This window comes from Colletes gigas, unplaced genomic scaffold (assembly GCF_013123115.1).
Source record: "Colletes gigas isolate AHSC1104 unplaced genomic scaffold, ASM1312311v1 Colletes_gigas_Sc00002, whole genome shotgun sequence".
Taxonomy (NCBI): Eukaryota; Metazoa; Arthropoda; class Insecta; order Hymenoptera; family Colletidae; genus Colletes; species Colletes gigas.
Window position 1 is genome coordinate 4,660,236 of NW_025106631.1, and position 27,909 is coordinate 4,688,144.

A 27,909-nucleotide genomic window follows, 5' to 3' on the forward strand; every position below is an offset into this window, starting at 1 on the left:
GTCGGTGGATTGCAAATGAAGAATAACAAGAGTGGACCGTAGGGATTCCGAGAGTATGGCCATTTCAAAAAGCTACTGGTAGCAGAGATGTATGTATTTAAACTGTTACACGAACAATATTGTTTGTTAATGAGTTCGAAACAGAATTAATTAATTGTGACTGTAATTTTGATTTACCCTATTGCTATTATATTTTTCTTACCGGTTGCAGTTTATTTTTCGGAATGTATCTGTATTAAATAGCTTTCAAAATTCCCGGATAGATGACGCGATTACGTAAGAGAAACAAATGGCAATTAATACTTTTGTATTCGGAACAGTTCGCACTCGGAATATTCCAAAATTTCTTATACGTTGTAAGAATCATAACAGATATGTATAAATTGTACATTGATTTTATTAGCGAGACATTGTTTACATTTATCGATAAACAGTAAACTAACAATCATTATAGTTATCTTTTTTCAGAATAATTTTGTTTTCGATATAAAATTGTAACTGTTAATGCGTTTGTAGTATGTTTCATTGGATAAAATTGGATGTAAACAAAGCTTGTCACATGACTAAAATTTCATTGGTTCACTATGTTGACATGAGGCTTCAGTCAGGGATGTATTTTAGATCCAACGTATTATGGATCGAAATATTTGCATTTTTATTATATTATTATACTCATATTTTTCTTCTGTTAAAATGGTGCATATAGAATTGTAAAATGAGTCACTATTGTTTATGTAAAGATATGGAGACTTGTACAAATTTTGGTGTATTTGGATGTATTTGGGGAATAGCGTTTTGTCAATACAGCCCTGTTACAGTCACGTGGTTTTATTTGTATCCACTTCATCATCCATGGAACATTCTAAAGAAGCAGGTGAATGTCAAACAGATTTACAGTGCTTCTTTAAGAGGACTGTTTAGTTCGAAGCTCTGAAACTTGTGTGATAACAAATTCGGATATTGGAAAGATAAAAACACGTAAATTGAAAATTTTGATTAATTATTCAGATTTTCTATTTATCGTGGTTCACTCGATAACCATATTTATACTAATCATGGTGCTCTTTATTTTCAGTTGAAAAAAATAATATATATACATTGTAAGATATTTTCCCTTTAATATCTAAATTCAATGTTTTGTACAGAAAGCTGGCTCGACCGTAACTAACTAAATTATTATTAACAAACGATTAACTAATAAAATGAACAACTTCTAATACATACTTCACGCGAAACACACACACATAGTCGGCAATGCCTTCAATCGAAACTCTCACATAATATAACCGCATTCATTCATTACAAACCTAAAGGTTGCTTACAACATAAGTCATGGTTTTCTCGTAAAAAATTTCCGAAATAGGCTTAAAAAGTGACCTAGAGCAGAATACCCTTTTAAAGAAATTTTCGTATATACCGCCATTGTGGTTTAGTAGGAACGACGGCCAGCAGATGGCGGGAGGGTCGGAGCATCGGTTGAACAGACGGGAGTTTCTAGGCCCTGTACGTAATCGCGTGTCCACGCACGGTGAACGCTAGCACTCGTTTGCTAGACGGCCGGCTAGCAAAACGAGTCGATTTCTCCTGGTGCGCGATATCGCGGTAAACGGCGGTGGAGACGTTGCACGTCGAGGGACTCGAGGGTATTGTCGTGGGCACCGGTACAAAGGGGAGCCCGTGGTAGATCGCAACGACGACGACGGCGGCAGCGGCGGCGGCGGCGGCATTGTCCTGCTTGTTTTGTTGTCTCGCGCGAAACGCACAGGTGGAACAGAGACGAAGCTATCGCGTTGTCGAGGGACCGAAGAGTGACGGAGGAGAGCGAGACGGTGTGTGTACGACTGCTCATGACTGGTCGTTCGCCGTGTACACGACGTGCGCATAGGTGTACCGTAAAAGAAGACAACTCGAGGAAACGCGAGGAGAACGTAAAAGGTAGAAAGAAAGAGGGAACGGTCTCGGGCGAGAACGGGCTCGCAGCGAAAGAGAACGACAGGAACGGTACGAGATAGATAGATAGACAGACGGAAGACGGAAAAGGTGGGAGCGAAAGGGAAAGACGGAAATAAAGAAAGAACGAAAGGTAAGGCCAGTGGTACAACAGGACACGAGGAGGGAAAGACGGGCAGACCGAAAGCGCGTTAGATCAGAACTGCGTGATCCAAAATGGCGCTGAACCAGGACGTGGACCAGTTGTCGAAGAGCAATCTCGTGGTGAGGATCGATCAGAACTCGGAATCGGATCTACAGGCGCTCTTCGACAGCGTCCTGAAGCCAGACTCGAAGCGTCCGCTGCAAGTGCCACTGCGCATGCGCAATCTACCAGATTCCTTCTTCAATCCACCGTCGACGGGTAGCAAGAGTCCCTCGATCTCGCATTCCCGGGAGAATTCGGCGGATTCGGCGTTCGGGACAGCGGCAGTCGCCGCCGGTGCCGCTGCACCCGGTGGAAACGCGACCGGTACACAGGCCGCCGGGGCCACATCGGCCACCGGTGGAAGTGGTAACAGCGGTGGTAGCGGAACAAACGCCGCAGGTGCGGCTGCGGCTGCAGTCGCGGCCGCGGCCGCGGCTGGCCTCACCGTCGCTCATCCTCGCGCCCACAGCAGCCCGGCCTCGCTTCAACAGACGTACGCGTCGGCTCAGCAGGCGCCTCAGCACGCGCCCCAGCCGCACGCGCGTCACCACCATCACCAGAAGCAACGCAGCTACGACGTCATCAGTACGGTCGACGACCTGGGTCCCCTGCCGCATGGATGGGAACAGGCGCGCACCCCCGAGGGACAGATCTACTTCCTCAAGTGAGTTTCTTCTCTTGACCGGTAGCTTTTGCTTTCCTCCGATCCCTTACGTTTCGACCCTATACGACACCCGTGTCAAACTGATTTTGGCACGAGGGCCAATACACGCTTTTGCTACCATGTCGCGGCCCGCTGATCTATAATTATTTTAACGACACTCGAGAATATTTTAAAGCCTATTTTGCAGTCGTACGGACACCAATTGTTACATCGTCCTATGTCGCAAGCAAATTATGTATATCAGCCATTGTCGAACACGCGCGGCCCCGTGGAGTCGCACGGGCCCCGTTTAACCTTCTCTATTAGTTTTTATTTCCGTTTGTTTTCCGAAGATTTTGTCACTCGCACGCTATGTATCTATGGTTAGGAGTATATGTTTACGCGAACAGCTTCGTTCAATAACGAGAGACAATAAAACGACCGGAAGATAAGATTAATTAACTGTTTAACACCTTTATTCAAGTTTGAAACTAAGTATCTTTAAGGAATACGAAATGATGAAACAAGTATTTTTAAGGAAACGAAATAATGTTATTTCAGACAAAAATATGTTTGCTACTAATGTACCTACGCCTTTTGTTAAATAAATGTATTCTTTGGCTTATTTCTGTAAGAATTATTGTTTTCTTTACAATCCTATACATCAGGCATATCATACCCATTTTGGCTCGAGGGTCGATTTATACTTTGCTGCCATGTCGCGGGGCGCAGGTACATTAAAACCAGCAATTAGTTTCTGAAATAACATTGTTTCATTCTCTCAAAGATACTTGCTACCGTTTTGCAAACATTAAATGGTTCAAATTCAATATCTTGAATCTACAACAAGGCGTGTTATATTTTAGTTGTTTCGTTGTTTTTCATTTTTTATAAAGGCTGTTCACGTAAATATATATTCCCAACCATGGATGGAATAAAAAATAATTGAAAGGTCAAGCAGGCCGCAAAATTTAATGGGTCGGACCCCATGCGTCCCCCAGACCGCGTGTTTGACATGCCTGCTATAACAGATCATTATCATCGCTGATAATTGGAGCTCAACTTCACTTTTTCAAAATTTTTCAATTTCGACGTATTGTCATAATATTATTGCCAGAGTAACATAACGAAATTGAAAAATGTTCTGGCCAGTGTTGTTGACATAAGTTCCAAATATCGAATTCAGGTTTTAGGGTTCAAATCTAGAGCTCTATTTTATAGATTACTTGGAATTTCCTATAGAATCGTAACTCTTAGGCTGTATCTGCCAGTTGTGACAATAGTCAACAGGCATTTGTACCCAGAGATTACTGAAATTCTTATTTCGATAAGAAAAGTGAACCAACTTCGATACTCTTAGAATAGAAATCACAGATCAAATTATGGAACGAAACACGTCTTATTCGTCATCTATTATTACAGTACACCGATAACCTTAGCTTATGACAATTTCCCTCTATCGACGATCGACAAAGTCTTTCTATAACTTTATCAAAAAATTTAATACGAGCCAGCAGTGATCTCACTCGATGACAGCCTCACAGAAATAGAGTTAATTAAAACCAAATAGCAATGTCGATGCACACAATCTCAAGGCATTGACTGCCACGTCACCCACATGTGGATTGCATAACTTTTCACCGTACAGATAAAAATATTAATCCTTCGTACCGTTTCTAGAAATTCTGCGGTTCTATTTGCGCCGATTAAAATGTACTTTAAATTACGTTAAATGTACGTTAAAATGTACTTTAAATTACGTTAAATGTACGTTAAAATGTATTTTGTTCGTAAGTATATTATGTGGATTATAGGGAGGGTCAAACCTATAGGTTCATCGAATTATCTAAACGCAGATAGGAAGGGTTTCAGCGACCAAGTGACGTTTCGAGAGTCGCTTCGTAACAGGTGCGCGGTTTCCTACATTCGGTTCATGGTTAACTCCTTTCTTCTCGCTTCCATCTAATGACTTTAAAAGCGATTCGGATTCAACCGTTCAAACGGGGGAATCCACGATGCTCTTACAACGCCGAACGTTTTCGTCGTCTGTGTCCTCTCAGTGTGCGTGTGTTGGGGTCCCACATACCTCAAGGCCGTCACCGTCTTTATCGCCCGCCACGGCTCACTCGTCGTCGTTTCTCCGTTCCTTTTCCATTTCTCGGCCGTACCTCCCACTCTCCTCACCCCCCCTCCTCCTATCATCAGTCAGTCGCTCGCCAGAGTATCCGTTTGTCCCCCGCCGTTCCTTCTTCTCGTCTTTCTCGACCGTAGTCCCTCCTTGTCGATCCTCAGACGCCTACCCGACACCGTCTCTCCCTTCCCCGTTCCTCTTCCATCTCTCTGCCCGTCTAACCTGATCCACCTGCGCCGTGACTAGGATTCCCACGTGTCACCTGTCGTGGGAAACGCTCCCCGTGTGCTTTGTCGCCTCGTTCACCTCCTTCCACCCACCTGTCTTTTGACCCGGTCGGAACCTCTCTTCGGGGTTGATTACTTTCCATCAGAGACGGGTATTTACAAATTTCATTGAAATACACGATTCATGGTAACAACCATACACCCCAACTTGCTTAACTCGTGCACTTGCGTGTATTAAAAAAAAATAAATTTCGACTCCCCGGAACCATCTTACGCAAGACCGTATCGTAAAAAACCAGTGGTAGATCTTTATTTTATTCATAGCTGAAAACAAGAATGTATCGTAGCCATCGGTCTCTTTTTATTACATTTAAGTTTCTATTCCCGTTGCTAAATTTATATTTAGCCCATTAAGAACACCACCGTCCTACTTAGAGGCCATTCGGGAAACCGTGTTTTTACCGATATTAAAATTCGTTCGAGCATCGTGCGATTCCCGACCTTCGAATCTTTTTCCGTCCGCAGGAACAAAGTTTGCAGCGTATTAAGATACGTTCAGATGAAATTGATTAGTTCAGATATCTTGTTTAGAAGCTTAGGGAACGTTAGTCGATTCCTCGAATCTCGACTTGCTGTTTCAACGGCGTATTTTTGAAGCTCTGAGAAAACGCGAGAAACAACATTCGAAGGAATTCCATTAACCCCGAGCTTACGATTATTAATTTTCTAACCTCTCGAGAAAAAAAAATTCCCCAAAATTTGTTACTAAACGGGTTAATCTATCTGGGCGTTACACTTTTCTCAGTCTGTTTGCCTTCTTCGATTACGATTTTGTCTGATCGATGTCACGTCGAGATATACCGGCGATAATCTATGGTTCCATCCGATAACAGGCACATATATTCCCCCGGGGGCCGCGTGAGAGGGGCCTGGGGGCGTTCATTCAGTCACCTTGTCCCGCGAGAATATTCATCGTCTCGTTTCGCTTTCAGCGTTCGTTTATAAAAGCCGATTGAAGGAGGGCTTCCGTTCGTACCGCGCGCTCTATTGTTCTCCGCGTTTCCAAGTATTTCTGTCTTCCTCTTCGTTTCGTTCCTTTTTTTTTTTCCCTTCCACCGCTGTTTATTTGCGAACGGAAGAACGGTTCACAGAGAAGACGGAAAAAACTCGAGAAGCACCTCCCGCGTCCCTCCGTGCACGCGTCCTTCTTTTCAGACGGGCTTACCTGAGCTTAGCAGGACCGCTCGGGAGCCGTCCATTTTCTGTTTCACCTGCGAATCCTTCGCGGTCGGACCTACCTGCCGCTAAAAATCGTGAGAACGCGTACGGGGCGGGTCGTTCTTTTCGGCACTACCGAGAACTGCGTTTCATCCTTCGTGAGAAAATCGTACTTTCTCGACGCGTACCTGTACGCAGTGTTTTTAAAGCAGAATGGGAATCACACGGTGGGCCAGAGTCAGGCAAACTCTATTCAATGACAAAATTAAATAATTGTTTTTTTCTCTGAAATTCCATTTTTTATCTTGTCTATTCCGATAATAGGCTTTTCTGAGATTAATGTTTCGGCTAACCCTCGGACTATCACTGCGCGATTAGTGTTTCCTCGACATTTTTCATTCCCCGAAGAGCGACAATTCAAATTGGATTTCTCGAGAAACTGATAAACGTTGTAAAATTAATTTTAATTTAGGCGTTGAGCATTTTTATTTGACCAGGCAGCTTAGATCCCGACAATGTGAACGGGAAGAGTTTCGGTAAGGCCTTCAAAAGTTTTAGTTTTAGTTTTAGTGTTGATCGCTCGTTCGAGAGCGTTTTCTTCCCAGGGAAATCGGTTTGCACTTCCGTTTACGCTCGTCCGCGTTTTCCCGCGCGACGTTCGCGATTCCAACGTGAAACTCGAATGGACATTAGCCGCGTCGAGATGTTATCGTGAAAGTCGTAAAGCTCGTCGATACGTTACCGTGTCGTTTACGAGCAATTCGACGATAATGTATCCACGACCTTACTTCCACGAACGTGGCGTTCAATAATTGGAATTTAATCGCTCGCCGCGGTGGATCGTTCGCGATGCTCTCCGTTTTACGGAGTCCTTGGGCAAAAGTTACGTAAAAAGGTAACGGGATATCTGTCCATCTTTCGACGTAGTTCGAGGAGTCTAGAATTTCAAACTATACTTCCTAAACGCTCCGACTTCGAACAAATTTCATTCACGAACAACGAATACGGAAATTTTGCCGCACCAAAGAAATTATTATCGTAGCATATTTGCACAATGTTTCGTATCACAACGATCGTCAAAGTGAAAGTGACTGTATCAAACAAATCTATAACGCTGTTCATTTACAACGTACACGTTTAATTCTGATAAATCAGAACGGAAGTTCACGAACGAATCTGAGAAGTAGGAGAGGTCTTTTCGCGTTGGATTTCGTTCCACGAAATCGTCGATACGCGGTCTGTTACGTGGTCGGTGTTTTCCCCATGAAATGCGCTTTTTGCATCGATGGCTCCCTTCCACCCGCCGTATGCAATGCAGGAAGTTGCGCGAAAAGGTAAACGAAAAGAAAGGAGCGCCCCGTCTAATGATTGTCTGCCTGTGCAGCGTATACACCGACGAGTTTATCGAGTTACATGTTCTCGCGGTCGCGATTAGTTTATGGCTATCCGCTCGCGGTATGATCCAACGTAAATATTGTTCGATCGTTTTGCTGGCTACCACGTCTAGTTATCGAACGGATAGAAAAATGGTAGACTCAACAGACAACAGAGGCGATCCACAGATAGAGTCCGCGTTAACCCCTTCGTTTCGAAATTATTTTAAAACAAATACTTTAACACGATCGATTTATAAAAATAATCTTACGTTTAAGAACATTTTCCCATTATTTTTATTACGTTTATACCGAAAGCAATAACACGGTACGAGTAAATATTTTGCAGAAAAAGATGAATATTTGCTCCTCTCAGATATCGATATCGATAACTTCGTTCGAGCGTATAAAGTACTAATTTATTTTCTGTTTTCTTTATTAGATGGAGTCGTACGCGAACGGCGAAAGAGTGAAAATAGAGATTAGCGAAGCGCTCGTGGTTCGGGATACTTTCTGAAATGCATTTTGCCCATCCCTGCTAATGAGTAATACGCAGTCTTGGGACGAACGGGCGCGAGAGTTTCTCGCTCGCGATGCTCGTTGTTAAAAGAAGTGCAGCCAACCGCGAGCGAGCGCGCGCTCGGTTGTGTTGTATTATGCGGTAATGACTGCCGCGTATTCTCTCTCTCTCCCTCCGCCATATATTCCTCTTCCCGGGCCGTTCGTCCAATTACCTCTGGCCGTCTCTCGGAGCTTTTGGATCTTATCCAGAACCGGGACTTATTAGAATCTAATTTGCGTAATTGAAACGTGATTCGAGCCGCGGACAAACTGACTCTTTGAAATCCTTCTAGGAAGCGTCGCCTCGCCCCGTGGAACGTTACCGTCGATTCTATATTCTGCCGCGGGTAAGCGAAAAACGAGCAGCTGGATGCATAAACTATTAACGCCTTGAATGTCGCCCGAGACATCGGTGACCCGCGATATTTATTAGCGGGGAAAACTTTCGTTGAGCGGACCACGGTCGTTACTCTTCGTTCCGGGACAATGTTTGCCTATTAGGCCCAGGCCAAAACTCCCGATACTCGACCACGGCCATCGCTAAAGTGGTCTGAGTGAATTTTTCGTATTCTATAAATTGAATTTCTACAAGGTATCATCTTCGTTAAATTCCAATTAAACAAACTACTCCATTGTAATCGAGCAATATTCTGTTATAGGTGAACTATTTCTATTTTAATATAAACAAAATCATGAGAAGTGATTCGAAGAATAGTACAGCTAGAGGATTGAATCTGAAAAACGAGTCTCGAGGGAGATCCAAATCTGTTTTAAACGAAGATCAATTAAGAGCCACGTTGGAAGCTAACCCACCAACGGACTCGAGGCTTTCAGGCTCGACTTAGAAGTTACCATTACGAACGTTTCTCGACTCCCAGCCATAATAGGAAAGGTGGAACATTGGACAAATGGATATCGCGGCAATTGATCGCGGATGATCGATAACAGGGACGATCGTAGGTGGATTTTCTTAAACCACCTTGGATATTTTTACAAAAATTCCACTATAGTGGAAACCAAATTAAATCGAGCATCGAGGAAGATTTTTCAAGCACGTTGCTAGACTTTTTCTTGGATCTTTCGTTTACTGTGCTCGCGCGTTACCACGCTGTATAATGTTATACGTTAGTCCCGTTACCTATGTTCGAGTATTACACACCTCGAGGAGGAGCGACCGCGGCTCCGAGGAAACAAACTTCGCGAACCAGCGGATAGATTTCGTTCTTTGCGTTTCATTGGCCACGGGGCTCGTGAACCAGCAGTCCCATCCTGCTCTCTTCGATTCACGTGCCAAGTAGCTGGTGAAAATTGTCCCTCGATTCATCTTCGATTCGTTTTTAGACGATCCAAAGCGATTGGGCGATTCGTGGACCAGAGATGGGCGAAATTGTCACGTTCCATCGGGTCTCCGGTGTTATTTGCGACACGCTTGATCCCATCGCTAGCTAAAGAGGCGCGCGCGCTTCCAACGAAAGGTCTTGGCAGCCAGAGAAACACGTTTCGCCGCCAGGTGAACACACGAGACACGACGAGCCAACAGGCATCCAAGGTTTTCCGTCAACTGTATCGTTTGACGAAACATTAGTCACGAGCAGAGTCACATTTTATCCGTGGAATTCGCGCGCGCCTCTCGGATCTCCTTTATCGAAGCCGTCGTTCACCGAACGATCGACATTTTTGGCGGCCGCGGTTCGTTCGGGATTCGTTGGCCGACTCGAAATTCCTGGAAACCGTGACAAGTACGACGATAGTCACGGGTATTATAGATAACGAGCTCGGAATAGCTCGTTCGTCGAAATAGTTCGAGAATATCGCACGGACCGGTTCGCTCGACAGATTTTTTCCTGTTCTGCGTCTTCTTATAGTTTAGGGTTTCGCGTCGTTGAAACAGGAAGTCAGGAATCGATGAATCGACGAAGGTTTTTTAAAATTAGATACATCGAATGCTTCGATGGTTAGTCGATTTTTAGGGAAACTCTGTCGAGATAGTATATACAAAGTTTTGTTCTCGATTTTCCTTCGAACGCCTTCAGATTTTCGCGTGTTGTTGTATGTTTGAACGTCGCGAGTTAGAATCGTTCCTTGAAACGTCGAATCCGTCGAAGAATCGAACGTTGTGCGGCATTTCACGGCTACGACGTTATAATGGTCATTGATTTACGATCCACCGCACGAAGCTGTAAAGATTACCCTTGAATGATGTCCATGATGCGAGAAATGTGTCTTTTCGTCCATAAATATGGAGTACAACGGTCACTTTGTCGTCCATTTACATTACTCCGGGTCCCAGTGGGTCCCAAAATCAAAATGGCAGACTGCAATCGATGCACCGAATCTTAAGAAGGGTTACGTCCTTAATCATTTTGCAATCTGAGATTTTCAGACGCAAGTAGGACACTTTATAAAAAGAGCAGGGTGTAGGATACTGAACGTGTGATTTTAGGACTGTCCTACCGGAAACTAGGCCACGTGGCAGCCCTATTTCTGACCCAGTTCCGAAATAAACGCGGCCATCTTTCTCTCCGCGTATTGCTGTTTTATAAGGGAACGAACAACGTTTACTCACTTTTCCACGAATAAGAAAACTAACAAACTGTACAACTGCCGTTCCGCGCTGTAGTTCGCACCGAAATCGGTCAAGTTTACGAACGTCGGTCGTTCTACGATCGTTACTTGGCAAAGATTGACGAAGCGAAGAAGACGGATGAGCGAGTTCCGTATGAGTTGAGCGACGCCAGGATACTTGCGCCCGTCTCGATGTTTCGGAGAAACAAAGTCCATCTTTCGAACGAATCCTCGAACCAGTCGAAACGGGAGACAAATAAAAAGGTGTAATTGCAGTTTTTGCAAAGCACGTTGAAGCTTTTCTCGTCGTTGTACGGAAATCGATCATTTTCCGCGAAAGAAAACGACGTTTCGTGGCCGTGCAGGCTTAATAAAATCGCGGGTAGACGTATCGGCCGTTTTTGCTCGTAAATTCATCTCGAGGACGTTTAGTATGCATTTTCGAATGCAGTGAAAGTCGCGAGCGCGTGCGACATCGGCATCCTGTTATGCTCAGGGTCAGATCGACGGTATGGATAGCTTTTTTCCTGTGTTTAGCTCTCAGCGCGTGCTTTTAGAATTTGAAAAGTTGAAAAATGCGACCATCGACGGGCACGAGTCTAGAATTGATCCTCGTGGTTAGGCGACTGCTGGAAGTCCGTCAGAAACCCCATTATTTTATCGATAACTCCCTATTGCGTAGATTGTCTACTAAGGATTAAATAAGATCCTTGGATACTTGTTTCAACGCGTGCCAATTTTTAATGACCTCTATAAGTAAATTTATTTTATAACTCGGTAATAAAATGTAATTAGCGTAAAGATCCTACCGTTATACAAACTGGGTACGTGACTCAACGTCATATCCTGGTAGGATTAGGGTTAAAGTTGTAATCCTCTTCTGCATAATGTGCTCGATCGGGAACGCAATAGAGACAACCCCAATAAAGTTCACCGAGGCAATTTTATGGGATTTGCGTATAATGCTTGTTCGCGGAAACCTTTAATAGCTCAGCTATTGCTTAATTTCAGTATTTATTTTCCAAAAAATTTATAATTTTATACTCTGGGTAGATCAATCGTAAAGAATAATAATTTGTTCGTTCCAGATATACGAATTTAACGTTCCGTGATTATTTCCAACGTTCCAATTAACGAGATAGCTGGAATAATGTTGTTATTTGGGGTCCCGTCGACGATTAATCCGCCACTGGCCGACGAGGGACGTTCTTCTCGATAAACGAAAGGTGGACGGCGATAAATAACATCTGTGACGCGTGGAGAACTAAAAACGCCGAAGAGATAAACGATATACGGCAGACTTTATTTTACTTCTACGTCACGTTCGATCCACAACGCGTTAGAAAAGTCTCTCCGGCGAAGTTATCTGCCGACGTGCGATCGGTGGAAATTGTCTTGTTATTCACGATTCAGGTGGCGAACGGAAGAAATTTTATTCATAGCAGACAGCATTCCTATTTCTATTATACTAGGCGCGATTCAATCCGTCTCTACTCCTCAAACGATCAACAGAGTTACGTACTTAAACTTACAGATCTCATAAATATTATTCATCTAACGAAAAATCTGCGTTTTAAAATATATGTAATCGATGCTCTGTATTTCTGTTAAGGTACAATATTTTCGTAGCGTTCGAGTAAATTTCCATAGAAACGTAAACAGAAGGGTTATTTTACATTTAAAATATGTCCGAGTCCGTCGGTGCAGCGAAGCATTTCCCAAGCAGCGTAGATACGGATGCAGCAGAGACTTTTCTAATGGCCTGCATTTGTATCGCGATGCACCGTTGGCATCGTTGCATCGACAACGCGCGTCACAGCGATCGTCCAGGAGAGGCAGTGGGTCGTGCTCTTTCCCGTAAAGTATTACAATGCGTCCCGCCTGCGAGTATCGGCGTTTTTACCTCGCCGCCGCGGAGGCTAAAGACCCCGACACACCTGTAGAGACGAGAGTGTTGGGGCTACGAGCGCGCCAGAATGCCAGATAGGAGGACAAATCTCCGGGAATACCTCGAATGTATCGAAAGTTCAAGGCAGCTCGAGCGTCCTCGCCTCGCCTCGCTTCGTTCGACTTTGCGATCGGCGACGATCTCGTCGTTTGCAAACTACGCGACACCCGGTATCCAAACTTTTTCGAAGGCGTCGCCGCAAAAGAAACAGCGCCTCGTTCGAATAAACGAAATTTACAGACGAATTTCTGTCACGGTTCTCTCGATTAATTTAGAATCGATTTATATTTAAATCGTTGCCGCCTCGATAACACGTCCCCGATCTTCATTGGAATCGTAATGCGAAAAACAGAAATACACGACGATGGCGCCCGTAAGCGTCTTCCATTGTAAACGATTTTGCAACGCGTTGTAGGTTTGAAATAAACGGGTAACAATCCTATGCTAAAGAGCATTCGAATAGTGCAACAGCCACGATACGTGCTATCGGAAATATCAATTTCTGATTAGATTAAAATAAACGATCGGAACAATAGTGTTCGAATTTTATAGAATTATCCATTGTACGGAGTTCACGACGATGTTTACGATGCGATAAAGCTTACTAAAAATCTGTTTTCCGTTTGTGTTATACGTTTTTCTAACGCGTTACTTGTTTTCAAAGGCCGTTTTCCAAAGATAATTAAGAATAATGCGGTTGGCCTCAATGAGCCCCCTCTTTCCCTTAGCCTTTATCGTGATTGCTCGAGGCTAACGATCAATCTTTCTAGGGCTACTCGTGTCTCATCCTTGTAATTTAGAAGAGCGTATCTGCGTTGTCTTAATTGTGCTTATATTTCATTCTCTTTCATATACTCTTCTTGAATTATTCACATTTTTGTTGCATTGCACGAGTAGTCAAAGTATTGAAAAATATACTATAAATATCGATCTCTATCATCAACGTGGCCGTGTCGCAGATAGTGTAAGTGGGCGGTTCGTATGTTCGAAATCATGTGCTAAAGCCTTGTTTGCAGAGTATATATTTTTTAAAGTGGTTTCTTTTAGAACTAATGACGTCCTAGCCGTAACTAAAAATATAGTTTGAAAATGACTATCGTTACATGGCCCAAACATCCTATTCTTCTTTTGCAATCGAAGAAATACCACTGCTATTAAATATCGCGTAAGAACGTGTTATTTTTTATTTCTAACATGGTCCTGATTCGTCGACCTGGTTCGATAAAGATCAACAAATAATTACTCGATACTTGACAATCGATCTGCTCGATATTACTAACATTATCTGTGTCAGCGTTATTTTTCAGACAAAGAACGTCGACCAAACAAATCCAAGCTCAAAATAAGTTGTATTCCAATATTTTCTTGAAAACCAAAAGCGAGCGATAAATATCTGTTTCTATAGATCGCCCGGAAATATTTTTCCCTCCGACATGCTTCGAGGCCGTTTAAATTCGTGGGGTCGTCGACACGGAACATAATTACTATCGTTTTAATTATAGAATCGTAGTTTTCTTTTAAACAATGACGCAGAAGCTCCAAATCTTTCGATCGTTCGGCGGTACAAAAATAAACGAAAGCGATGCAAAATATTATATGTTTTCATAGACCAATGGACAATTTATTCGTCACTGTTTCCATAGACGCGGAATATTTTATTCGAAGCGCGAACGAAATTTGCTTTCGATATTCGATACGAAACGCGCGCGAAATTCGAAATGTCGTTGTCGCGCTTTGAGTTACGTTTCTCTCGCGTTTGTGATTCTTTCTCGGAAGAGTGCAGTATCGTTTTGGGATATCGTAGTGGATAACGATCGGGGTTCAAGCCGAGTGGTTCTCCGCACGGTGACACGAAAAAGTGTCCTGTCGTTTCACGGGTAACCTTCGCTGTAAGTGACTCGTAGATCTGGCTCGGATAAAGAAGCGGTTTTCCGGGTATGAATCGGCCTCGGTGGCGCCAAGTCGCGTTTAACTTTAAATTTCGTATACCGTTAGCGTTACCGGGCAGTTCCATAAATATCGTCTATGACATCTTAATCGCCCCGTGACTATTCATTCATATTCCCGCGCGTACGTGCATTTTCGCAGCTGGTAGCACACAGCGTCCCGTTATAGACGTTTCGCCTTGGCCGGTGTACGTGGTCGCGACTTTCCGACTCGCGGTTACTTTTTGAGGTAAATATTCGCGAATCGTGTGTGCCAGGTTTCGGCGGGGCGGTTTCATTCATTGCCAGGCGACCCACGATGCGACCAACGATCGACGAAAGCAAAATAAATCGGACGATCGCGGTGGATCCTTCGATTTTGGGGAACAAACGGTCTCCGATTCCAGGGGTTCAGCTCCTCGATCGTTGAAGTCTCTATTTTTTATATTCCCTCTGAAACGATCCTCGTATTAACAACGTAAACGCATTTATTGCTCCACAATGGTCTCTAAAAGAAGTTAGTTTATACGCACATCGAGTGTTTCGAAATATTCCCTCTAAATATAGCTCGGTTCTAACAGTCATTAGCCATGGCGTCACGGAGTAAAGATATTACTACGCAAGAATATATGCTCGAGCATGAGTTCGTTAACAGCGAAACCGAAGATACGTTTATCGAAATGTTCGATTATACTATTTATGAACAATACTGTAGGCAATAATCATTGTGACTTGGACGTTCCGTCGATTGGAATCTTCGAAGTATCTGAAAACTTGAAAATCGCCTCGTGTCTAAAGGTTAACTCTCTTCCAGTCGATGTATCGAGTCCTATTACCGTTTTGAGCTTACAATTTTTTTATTTGCACGTAACAGTATTCAATTACAATCAATCAATCGTGCATTCCCCTCCATTATTAACCGCATCCTTTCAGCATGTTCCGGCACTTCTCGATTCCCCGGTAAAAAGTCGCATCCTTTGAAAACGAAACAATTCCTCGAGCCAGTTCTGCGACTCCTCGTCATTATTAATAGCAACGCGGAAAAGATGAAAGCTCGGAAAACACGACAGACGCCGTGGAACGGCGTTTAACGCCCCCAAACACGTCGATTCTAATGCTCCGGAGGAGGGCAGGTAACGAAATCAAAAATATCAAAAATATTTGTTTACGTACATTTATCTAGATTCAAAGAGGTTGAAAGATCCCTTGTAAAATGTATTTTAACAACAGTCTTTATATGATATTAATGCACCCCTAAAGCTAGTGAACCTCCCTGAAAGAGTCTAGCATCCCCCAGGACACCATCGATCATACTAAGAAACACTATTGGAATATTTCAGTAACAGAGTTATCGAAAATGTGAGTAGAACCTTTCTCGTAGAGAATCGTATCCCCTTTAATTTCGATAATAGTTCTCTTTTGCATAGAATCATTGACGAGATATTTCCGAAAAACTGTCCCTAGGTTTCACGACGATTTCGACTTTATGGCAGAATTTGAAACGAATCCCCTGTATCGATCGGGGTTCGTACCGCGTACGATGCGCCATGGATCCTTGTGGAGCAGAGAGACGGAGACGCTTGGGATCTAGGATCGTCCATCGGCCGGGGAGACTCATCTCGTAGCGTTTAGCGGCGTTGATCGCGGGCCATTAAAAGATCGTGTTAACGGTACTCGCGCGTTTCGGCGATAAAGCTGTGGGGCGACGAGCCCGCTTGTCGTCTCGGTCCTCTCTCGAAGACGATGGGTTTCTCGAGGGAGGGTGCCAGAGGGAGGCCAACGCGAACGGCACCACGACGACGACGACGAAGACGACGACGAAGACGACGACGACGACGAAGACGACCACGACGACGGGAGAGAAGAGCAGGCAGGCGAAAGAGAGCGTCGGTGCGAGAGTGTCTATTTACGAGTTGTCCGGCGCCGTGATGTCCGGAGTAAAAATACATCGTAGTCCGTATGCCGTGCGCCACACAGAAACCCTCTTGTAATTCTCCAATGCTCTCGAGCTGCCTGCCTGGCTGCCTGGTCGCCTGTTCTGTTCGCCTGCTGGCCTGCTTGCCTGGCCTGCCTGACTGCCTGGCTTCCTTACCTCTCCCTCTTTTCCTCGTTTCTCTCCCTTCTCACCCTTGCCTCTTTGCCCACCGTGTTTCTCGTAGTCCTCTCCACCTCCGGCTCTACTCGATTCTCTTGGAACGCGTCCAACCGCTCCCGGAGAGACCCGCGACATGTAGCTTTTGGAACACACCGCCGTTCTGTATTCCTCCGTGCCACCGATCACGCATCCCCGAACGATGGATTTTCGATCTCTTTACGCCCGGGACCGCCCCGCACCGTGTGGTCCCCGACCGCCATTTTTTTTATCCGTACCCAAACTTGACGCTCGAACGGGGATGTTCGATGTGGTTGAATCTTCGTACCCCGGTAGAACTGTCTATGATTGATCTCAACCTTCATACTATTAATGTCTGTTTCATTTAACACAATTGTTTTTTATTGATTTTTCGGAACTGGACGAAGCACAGTAGTAGAGTAACAGTGTTCGTAAAGGGTTGAATCTTCGTACCTTTATAACACTAACGTTTGTGTTATTTAACCCTTTACACTCCAATGGCACCTCTACGATAACATAAATAATATTTAGTATAATATATATTTTATAATAGTAACTAAAAATATTTATAAGTATCTCTGGGGAAAAAGGACATTTTTAATATTCTTGAAAATGGTATCACAAAATTGCATTTAATGAATTCTTGGAGCACAAAGGGTTAAACTAGTAGACTTTGTTAAGCTAGGAAAAACGCAGTAGTAGAATAATATTTAATAGAAAATGCTTCAGTTCCAAAAATGAATCTGCGTCTCGTTGAATGGAAACAAAAATTTATAGAAAAATAACAGCGTCGTAAAAGCGTCGCGAATAAATATCTGTAAATATTCGAATACAGGAAAATTTGATAATTCCGAGCGTAGGAGGTCTGCGAGGTAGTCCAGGCGTCGTGGCCTTCGGATCTTGAATGAAACCTGTTGAGACGAAGTTTGAGACTTCCGGTGATCGATAAGCGAGCATAAACACACGCCCGTTATCTGGCGATCGTACGAAAAACTTCTCGTCCCGTTCCTCCGCCTCTCGTGGATCGTCGGTGAACGCGGCGGGTTTAACACGCTCGATCGGATATATATTCCGATCGGATAATGCTCTTAGCGTTACAACTACGTCAAACGTTCTGTTCCGGCGGGTATTATTAACCGAGTAAGAAGATTTGTTTCGCGGCCGTGAATAACGCGAACGCGCCGCGCGATACGCCGATTTAGAGAACTTGTTTGCGACCTCGACGATGGCTTACGACGACGCACCACCTTGCGGTTGCTGATTAAATAGGTAAATTTAATTAGTTAAAATTTTTATTTCGAATTTAAAGATCCGAGGAATCGATTCGTGATCGATCGTCCCTATTTTGGACCAACAAACGAACGCTCCCGGTGCGATCTCACATTTTTCTTTGGAGGCTTCGAACGATTAACGATGTTTTCGAGAATCCGGTGGTTCGGTTTCGGGTTGCACGCTTAACCGTGGCAATTAGAAGACTCGCGGCGTAAAAGCGTTTAAGCGCGAGTGGACGGATGATAAATCTCGTTGAATCGTGCGACTTGTCCCGCGTCAAATTTGTTCCGTCCTCGAGCCCGAGGGGCGGGACAGCCCTGGTCGACGCTAATTTCTATAAAATTGGTACAGGATGGTAGACCTAAGAACTGTCCGCTAGATTCGTAAACAAACGGATAGGCAATCCTCGATGTTCAACAAATTAATTCACTCCGGTTTGAACTACTGCAAATAATTTATTTCATCGAACTTTCCATTCCATCGACTACGGTTGTATTTTGAAACTTTTTAGAAACAGAAACAATCAAAAGAAATTAGTAATTTGTTACTTAAAAAGATTTTTACAAAGTTGAACAATAAGGAAGTTAAACGAGCATACAATATTTATACAGGGTGTCCTATGCAACTGGAACAGGCTATATCTCTTAAACGGTTGGGAATAGAAAAAGATGTTATAAATCAAAGTTAAATGGTATCATACGATGCGTAATATGAAACTAATTTTATGCACTTATGTATATTGGTGCATCGGAAAAATGCAACTGCACTTTTGTTTTAAATGGAAACCTACATGTTTGACTGCACCAGTCGATGTAGTTTCTTATGCTCTATATAAAAGTACTAACATACTTATGCCTTAAACTTATTCGTTAGAAAATTATCGAAGATAAAAAGTTCTCTGAATTATTTCGGTCTCTCTGCAAGCGTTTCGGAGTACTTACGTTACAACAAGTGTTCAAATGGTCCTCCATTGCAGTCCAAGCATTTTTCCATCCGTTTTTTGACATTGTACAATGCGTTCCTGATGTCTCTTTCCGTAATTTTGGATATTTCTTGCTGAATGCGTTGCTGGAGCTCCTCAAGATTAATAATGGGGTGCAAGTACACCCTATCTTTTAGAGATTCCCATAAAAAAACGTCGAGGGGTGTGAAATCTAGTGATTGCGCTGGCCATAAGATCGACCCTTGTGTACCGATCCATTTCACTTCATAAGCTTTATTTAATGTCTGGCAACTATCTGTGAATTGTGTGCTGGAGCATTGTCTTGTTGAAAGTACCCTATATTTCACTGTACACTTGGAGGAATCTCTGTATCGTGGAAGAGAACTGGTAGATCGGATTCCAGAAAGTTTAGGTACCTCTGACCAGTTAAAGAAATATGGATCGATAATCCATTTGTCAAAAATTCCACCCCAAACATTTACACTGTACCGTATATGATTGTTAGTGTTTCTTCCGAGGCGTGGATTTTCAACGGACCATGTATGTTCATTATGTCGATTGAACATCCCACTTTTATATAGAGCATAAGAAATTACATCGACTGGTGCAGTAAAAAATGTAGGTTTCCATTTTAAAAAAGAGCGCAGTTGCATTTTCCCGATGCATCAATGCACAAAAGTGCATAAAATTAGTTGCATATTACGCATCGTCTAATACCATTTAACTTTGACCATTTAGGAGGTATAGCCTGTTCCAGTTGCGTGAAACACCCTGTATACGAAGGACTCTAATGTCCACAATTGAAACACTATTCCGTTCATATACTTAGCTCCAATAACACGTGGTCGTCCCTTGGCATGACCGTTTCTAATTGCTTACACCGTTAAACCAAGGAAGACACGTAACAGAATATATTAATTATCGACGTTGTAAACCGTTTAATTCGGTCGTACGAAACTAGCTCGAACGCCTATCGAATTTACTCCGTTTTTCCCGCCCAATTGTTCACGCTAGCTTCTATAAAAAAATCAGCCTGTTTAAAAAATGCAATATCGAGCTGACCCATACGGCGTGCTAAAATTGAAATAATTTGTCGAGTTTTTATCTGGGGGAAAAAATGAAGAATCGCGAACAAATGGGTTAACGACCGGATACGGTTTCTGGGATCACCCAGCGCGCGGGGGGAGGTGGAGGAAGGAAAAAAATTAGCATCGTAAATCGGCCGCGATGCATCCAGGACGGTGTGTACCGTGCGTTCGGAAAATTTTTTCGTTAAGTGGTAACATGCCACGGGGTGTCGCGTTGAGCTTATGTTCGTCGTGTGTCTAAAATTTCGTTGGAGTCGTGCAAGGTAGCCGGTTCGCAAAGGTATTCGTTTCACGAAGGTAAATAAGAGTAGACGGGAGTCGCACGTACACGGCTCCGTGGACGGGTGTAGTGTTTTCCACTTCCTCCCGGCTGAAAAATGACACGCGAGTAAGGTAAATACGTTAGGGCGGCCGGGAAGAGACGACTGGCGACTCAACGACGACGACGACCACGACCACGACGACCACGATGACGACGGGGATCGGCAATCACAGCCATTAGCCGCTATTTTTGTCGAGAGCCGAGAAACGTAGTGTTTTCGTGCAACTAAAGCCGTTTCGGACCCGAAACGACTTCATCTTCGCGCCGCTGGCCCGGAACGACGCGCGTCTTTCGGATTTAATTAACCGCGATCTATCCCAGCCGGCGATCCGGTCGGATCCGCGCCAGACACGCTGAAAAATTCGGCTAAACGTACCCCCGGTGGTTGTTTCGAGTTATCGAGCTATCGATCTATCGACGAAAGTCGACGAGAAATTGTATCGATGCTCGCCTCGAACCCGTAACTAACGATATTCGAACTTCAGCTTCGATACGATTTTTCAAGACTACGAGAGTTATAACTAGAGTTTTCTTTGTTTGAGTTTTTGTAAGTTTTCTGTGAAAACGAGTCTCGTGAATTTTGTAACTTTGAAGGTAAAGTGTAGACCGAGGAGCAGGTACGCTACCCTATCTTGAAAGTGCTTTCAAAACTTTAAACGCGTTCTTTTCAACACCGTGTTTCCGGGAACTGTCAACGCCCTATCTTGGGAATTATCGAACCTATCGATTTGAAATTGCGCTTCCTTGTAAAGTATATGTCTGTTTATCGTATCTGGCTGGTTTAAATAGATATCTTGATATTTTCTATTCGTCTTTTAGCTTTCTCAAAGTTCAGCGAAGATCGACGTATCGTTTCAAATATAGATAAACGCGCAAATTGTCAATTATAACCTAATAATATTTTTGTTTATTCAAGTTCAGTTTCACTTATCGATATATTAACCACAGACGAGGTACACGAGTAGACCTTACACCTTATATGGACTTTTGTGGCCTAATCTGGCTGCCATACATATTGGAAAATTTTCGGCAAAATTAAAAAATTTCCAATCGTTCTAAAAAAATTATTTTCATTTGGAGGGATCAAATACAATCATTTTATGTGAATACACATATACCCGAAATCCTACGCAAATTCGAGAAAAAAATTCAAGAAGGTGGGCAAATTTTTCGGCGAAATTGAAAAGTTTCAAATTGTTCTGGAAAAATTATTTTCGGTTGCGGGGGTCAATTACAATCATTTTTGGTCAATAGACATACTCCCGAAATCCTACCCACTTTCGAGAAAAAAATTCGAGTAGGTGCCTGAGTTTTTCGGTGAAATTAAAAAATTTCAAATCGTTCTAAAAAAATTATTTTTGGTTGTAGGGGTCAATTACAATCATTTTTTGTGAATACACTTATACCCGAAATCCTACACAAATTCGAGAAAAAAATTCAAGAAGTTGGACAAATTTTTCGGCAAAATTGAAAAGTTTCAAATCGTTCTGGAAAAATTTTTTTCTGTTGCGAGGGCCAATTACAATCATTTTTGGTGAATAAACATACCCTCGAAATCCTACGCACTTTCGAGAAAAAAATTCTTTTCCGAAAATATACTATGTGGTCAGAAATGTTTCCCCGAAATTTCGTGCTTACGTTTAGAAAATCATAATTTCTGAACGGATTGAAGGATTTTAATGTTTCAAAATGCAAGCAATGTGTATTAATGGGGTTCTAGAGTCCCAGAAAAATGGGGGCGAAAAAATACATTGGATGTAAGGTCTGCTCGTATACCTCGTCCGTGATCTGAACGATAGTTTCGATATTATCGACATCTATCGATAACGTGGTCGATATCTTAACGATTTTATCGGCGCATAAATTTATCGATAACGTTATCGATGGTGGCATCGACAGTTTTAACCGCGCGTTTAAACGAAGCATAGTGACTAAGAGAGTGAAACGTAATTCTCGTTACCTATTAGCAGTAGCTCTAATAGGCAATCGTTATTCCTCGAAACGGAGTTCAGGTGCTCGCGGAAATATGATATAGCGTTCTGCAATTCGTTCAGCCGCGAGCAGCTTTAAAATACAATGCGACGTCCTCGAACGGGCGCGTGTGTATCTCGTGGCCGCTTATTTCTCTCGGGACGTTTCGAAACAAATCCTACGAACAAATAAATAAAGGGAAGAAATATCGTTTCGCCGAACAACGAGTAGGCGTCGATGGAATTATTCGTGCGAAGTTTCTCATCGCCGGTGGATTCCCGATCACGGAACGCATTTCGGCGTCGTACGCGTTGTCGTCGTCCCCGCGCAGCAGGAAATTCGCGAAACCACGTTTTATTTCAGAGACGAAAACGTCGATGGCCAAAATTTTACTCGAAACGATGACGAATAAGAACGACGTATAGCGATCGTAGAGCGACGCATTTCATTCTATATTACGGAAGAAGCCTCCAACATCGAATCAAAATCTACGATCTTACTCATACTCAATTCAGTGCTAAAGAAGAGTGTCATTATTACATTCGTTTAAAATGATCGGCTCCAAATCAATCATTATCGATGATAGAACGAGCACGAATGAAAGGAGCTTTGTTTACAGTGCGAATTAATAAAGATACTTGTAACCCCCGACCATGAAAACAGACATATAACTCTACTTTCAAATCTTTAAGTTGAATTTCTTCGAAGATCCTTTTACGACCATAAAACGAGATAGAGATGCGAATAAATCATTCCGAAATATGTGGATCTACGATTAATGTTATTCGACGAGTTGTATTTCGTATTCGTTTCGTTCGTTGCTCGAAACTGTCGGTCCGGACGCGGATTTTGCCCATGTCTGTTCCGAAAACTTAACGTACCCGACCACACCGCTAGGCGCCCGCTGTTACTCCTTCGTGTCGTCTTTTGAATGGAACTATTTTTAGAGTGCGCCTACTATATGTGGATAACTGTACGCGCCCGTGGCGTATTCAGTTTCTGCACGGGGCCGCGCGCGCTGTAAGCGCAAAATAGCGCGGACGTGTTCTGAACCGCGTTATAATTTTATTTTCCAGCCACCTGACGCGAACCACGACATGGGAGGATCCGCGGAAAACAGCGGCCGCGGCGAACGTGGCGGCCGTGGCTGCCGCCGTCGACAACGGAAAGTCCACCACAGGGGCCACAAATTCACTGGGCCCGTTACCGGACGGATGGGAGCAAGCGCGCACCCCCGAAGGAGAGATCTACTTCATCAATCATCAGACACGCACCACCTCCTGGTTCGATCCGAGAATCCGTAAGTTTCACAAGTTAGATACGTTTCAGACCTCTCAAAAGGTATTTACCTAAAAAAGAAAGTTTTTTGAGATCGAAAAGTCCTTTGTCGTTTTCCAATGTACGGTCTCGTTTTCGAGATACACGCGTTTGAAGTTTTTACGCGCGAGGGTGACATAGATGGCGCGCACGTGTTTCCGGGCGATCAGCTGACTCGGGGATATAAATATCGCACCCCGGAAGTGACATCGGTAAATCGCTCGAATCTCGAAAACGAAATTCCAGATTCCAAAATTGACAAAGGGCATCTTTTACTGTTTCTCGAATAAAATAAAAATTACAAAACGCTCGTCGCGCCGTGCAACCTTGAGCTTACCGATTTTTGTCGACGTCCGTTATCGTGCATCGATAATCGTAGGGATTTAATTTATGGAAGGAAACGATTATTTCAGCGACGCATCTTCAGAGGGCTCCAACATCGGGCGCCATGTTACCGCAGAATTGGCTTCAGCAACCCACAGGTGGTGGTATTCAGAGTAATCAAACGTTGCAAGCGTGTCAACAGAAGCTTCGTCTCCAGTCGCTACAGATGGAACGCGAACGTCTCAAACAACGGCAACAGGAAATCATGCGTCAGGTTGGTGTATTTGTGTTCCCGGATCGTTTATTCTTTACCCGTCCACACCCCTCCACCCTCCCCACGTCGATGGTGACGCGACGAATGTTTCTTTCCGTAGCAAGAGCTGATGCTCCGACAGAGCACCACCGACGCCGCCATGGACCCGTTCCTATCTGGAATCAACGAGCAACACGCGCGCCAGGAGAGCGCGGACAGCGGTCTCGGTCTTGGTTCTGCATACTCTTTGCCACACACCCCGGAAGATTTCCTCGCGAACATTGACGACAACATGGACGGTACAAGCGGTGAGATATCCTCGCAGGTGTAGAAATATATCGTAAAGAAAGCGCTGATCGAAAGACAACGGGGTTGTTTTTCCATCAGTTTCAGACACGTCTCGCAACGGTACTGGGGTACTAAAGCATCCCGTGTTTTTCTTCCATTTTTGCAGATGGAGGCGCACCCATGGAGACCCCAGATCTTTCTACTCTGAGCGATAATATCGACTCGACCGACGATCTCGTCCCGTCGTTACAGGTACTTGTCGGAATTCAGTAACCGTGCATACCGGTATGGCCACGGTTGCGTCGAATTTAACGTAGTTCTCGTAATTTTCCTTACAGTTGAGCGAGGACTTCAGTAGCGATATTTTGGACGACGTGCAATCGCTCATAAATCCTAATCCGACGAAACCTGAAAACGTGCTGACGTGGCTGTAGTATGGCGGTTGGGAATTGTCTATGACAGGCAAGCAATTTAAGAAATCGACACGATAAACAAAAATTGCAATTTTTAATACGTCTAAACTGAATGGGACGGTCCCATGGGATTTTACCAGTAAAGTAACGACTATTCCATAACGACAAAAAACAAAAACAAACAAAAAAAAAAGTAAAAAAAAAAAAAGAAAAGAAAAGAAGAAAACGATAAGAAAAACGCACGTGAACGAGAAAATTTTTTTAAACGTTTAAGTGGTAAATGGAGCCTTAATTGCGACGCGTTATGCTCAACGTATATACGGAAACGTGTGTACAGGAACATTCACAGGGTGTTCCAGGAAACATTGACGTCGGATCCAAGGATCGTGCTTCTTATTGAGTTCCAAACACAGATTTCGTCTTATCTGTCGCGCACGTCGAGCGATAGGCTACGGAAGTGGTAAAGAATTATAGAATTCGAGGCCTTAAAGTCTAGTGTTCATGGCAAGCTTGTCGAGTCTTCCTGAAGAGATCTTTGAGAATATTAAGCAGGCCGTAATTATCTCTAAGGCTTCTCGAGAAACGAACGTTTCGTTGCCATTTCTGCGGCTGGTCGCCTGAAACAATCGACATTAACTTTGGAATTGAATAAAGAACACGATCTTCGATGTTTGGGGTTCGACGTTCTGGGGGGCATCGTGTACATGTAAATGAAACGTATTCGGATCTTTCTCTTTCTCTCTTACTATTAGGGTGTGTTTGGATGTTTGTATGTTTGTATGCGTGTATGAGTGCATTTCTCCTCCGCAACATTTTGTATATAAGTTTGTATTTCTATACTAAAGCACTAGTACGAGAGGGAGAGGGAGAGAGAGGACTGAATATTTTGATAATAATATTTAAATGTGCGTGAACGCTCGTTGATTAATAGGGGAGCGCAGTGAACGAAGAAAGCTCGATATACTTCCCGATAGTACGGAGTAGACAAGTAAATTGTTGTTTAATTATATTTATATCACGTTGATTTACAAATGGTAATCTGATATCATGACATATCAGATTGAAACGATCATAGATCTCGCGTGTGATTTAAATTTAAAGAGGGGGAAAAGAAAAGAGAAAAAAATAATGAAAATAGGAGAAACACCATACCTGATGTGTTCACGGAATTTTGATCGTGGAACGAAACGCAAAATAAGTGCAATTATTAACGGAAAAACTGTCCGCATAGAGATGAAAATAGAAAGGGTATGATGTTCGATAAACGATATTTTATTCGATATTCGTCGATTGATACAAGCGGTGATCTTTATACGATGTTTACGGAAGCAACGGCGAGCAACGTCTAAAAGTATCAAAGCATTTTTAATGCACGGACACTTGTCTATACCTTGAAGTTGGCATACGGAGCAAATCGTGTTACGTGTATAATTCAGATTCGAAACAGATTTCTTCGAATCGCGTGTCCAAAGTATATATACATACATACATATACACTGCAATCGAGTGTCGATAATGCTCAGACTATTTTACAAGCGATATATGCTTAAACGAAGTGCCTTTTCATTGCAATCGATTTTAACGACGATATTATATATGTTGATCGTCATCTTTCAAAGCAATAACCGTCCATACGAGATGTTTATGTGAACATGAGATAATTGTTAAAATAGGCAAGCACGTTTTTTTAGACCCTTTTAAATACTTCGAAGAGGGGAACACAAAATGAATATATATATTTTTTTTATATATAAAGTCTATACTTGTTACGAATTGCAGTTATATTGGTATTTTGAAAACACTGTTAGATTGTAAAATTCTCTTATGTTTTATACTACATACAGTTATATAATGGAGATTACAAAAGAAGAGTATATGATATTTATAGATTATCTTTAAATATCTTTAGCCTTAAGGTGTTTTTTCGCGTTCTTCGTTTGCCCGCCTTTTGGGGGGACGGGAACGATCGAAAAGTGAAAAAAAAGAGGCCGTTAATCTTGTACTTGTCTGTTTCTCGTGAAACAACGCGTAGTAATGGTTATTATCGAACAAATCAAAGCGACTCGGTAGAAGCGCAGACAGCGTGCGTACACATATATTTTTAGTTACATGGCAGCTTAAGTGTACACATACGTCGTAAAAAAAAAAAAAGAGGAAGAAGAAGAAGAGGAGAGAGAATAAAAAAAGAACGGAGGTTGACGTAACTTCTTTCGTTGGTTCGAAAAAAAAAAAGGCGGCGATAACGATTGATAAAGTGGGCACCCAGTGATAACAATCGCGCAATCATGTATTTTATCCGACTGATCTTTATTCCACGTTTTACGTTTCTTTCTTCTGTCGAAAGGAAAAGAGAAAACGATTTTATTTTTTCAATGATACAAACCATTATCTTGTTGAAGTTTATTTGTTAATTGTCAAATTTTTGATTGTTATTCGAATCGTTGCAGTTACGTCTGCCCGCCGCGGTTGTTCGTCGAGGATGATGTAATTTCGGTCCTTCAAAAAGAATATGGAAAAAACAACAAAAAAAAAAAAAAATTGACAAGCCATTGATGCTCTCCTGCCTTTTCTTGCGACAAGGAAAAGTTCCGGAGACGCGAGCCAGACTTTGGTTTACAGTTACTCGCACGCTCGGTTTGATAATTTTTCTGTTCACAACGTTTCACGTGCGGGTAACGAGTATTCGACCTCTTACTTTTTATTTTTTAATGAAGTTATAAAACGATCATGTAATATTCACTCGATATTTTGTGTTACTATCTGTATTATACGACTGAAACTTGGAAAGCGATCGCTGTACAGTCACATGTGCCAGCATAAAACACAGTAGACCTCACGTTCGTTTTACAAAACATTAATCATCGTGAACGTAACACA

The 27,909-nt window shown here is 43.0% G+C and overlaps 1 protein-coding gene across 2 annotated transcripts; it reads left to right on the top strand.

Annotated features, from left to right (window-relative positions):
- Positions 1-27,909, top strand: LOC122403989 (transcriptional coactivator YAP1-like). 2 transcript variants are annotated; one of them, XM_043407848.1, is made up of 7 exons: positions 1-89; positions 1,434-2,801; positions 23,514-23,737; positions 24,168-24,352; positions 24,453-24,656; positions 24,786-24,871; positions 24,958-27,909. In XM_043407848.1, exons 2-6 carry the CDS (start codon positions 2,167-2,169, stop codon positions 24,825-24,827), a joined length of 1,290 nt encoding a protein of 429 aa, XP_043263783.1. In that variant the 5' UTR covers positions 1-89; positions 1,434-2,166; the 3' UTR covers positions 24,828-24,871; positions 24,958-27,909. The 2 variants fall into 2 exon arrangements, with proteins under 2 accessions (XP_043263783.1, XP_043263778.1); XM_043407843.1 differs by having other exon boundaries at positions 4-89; positions 24,453-24,639.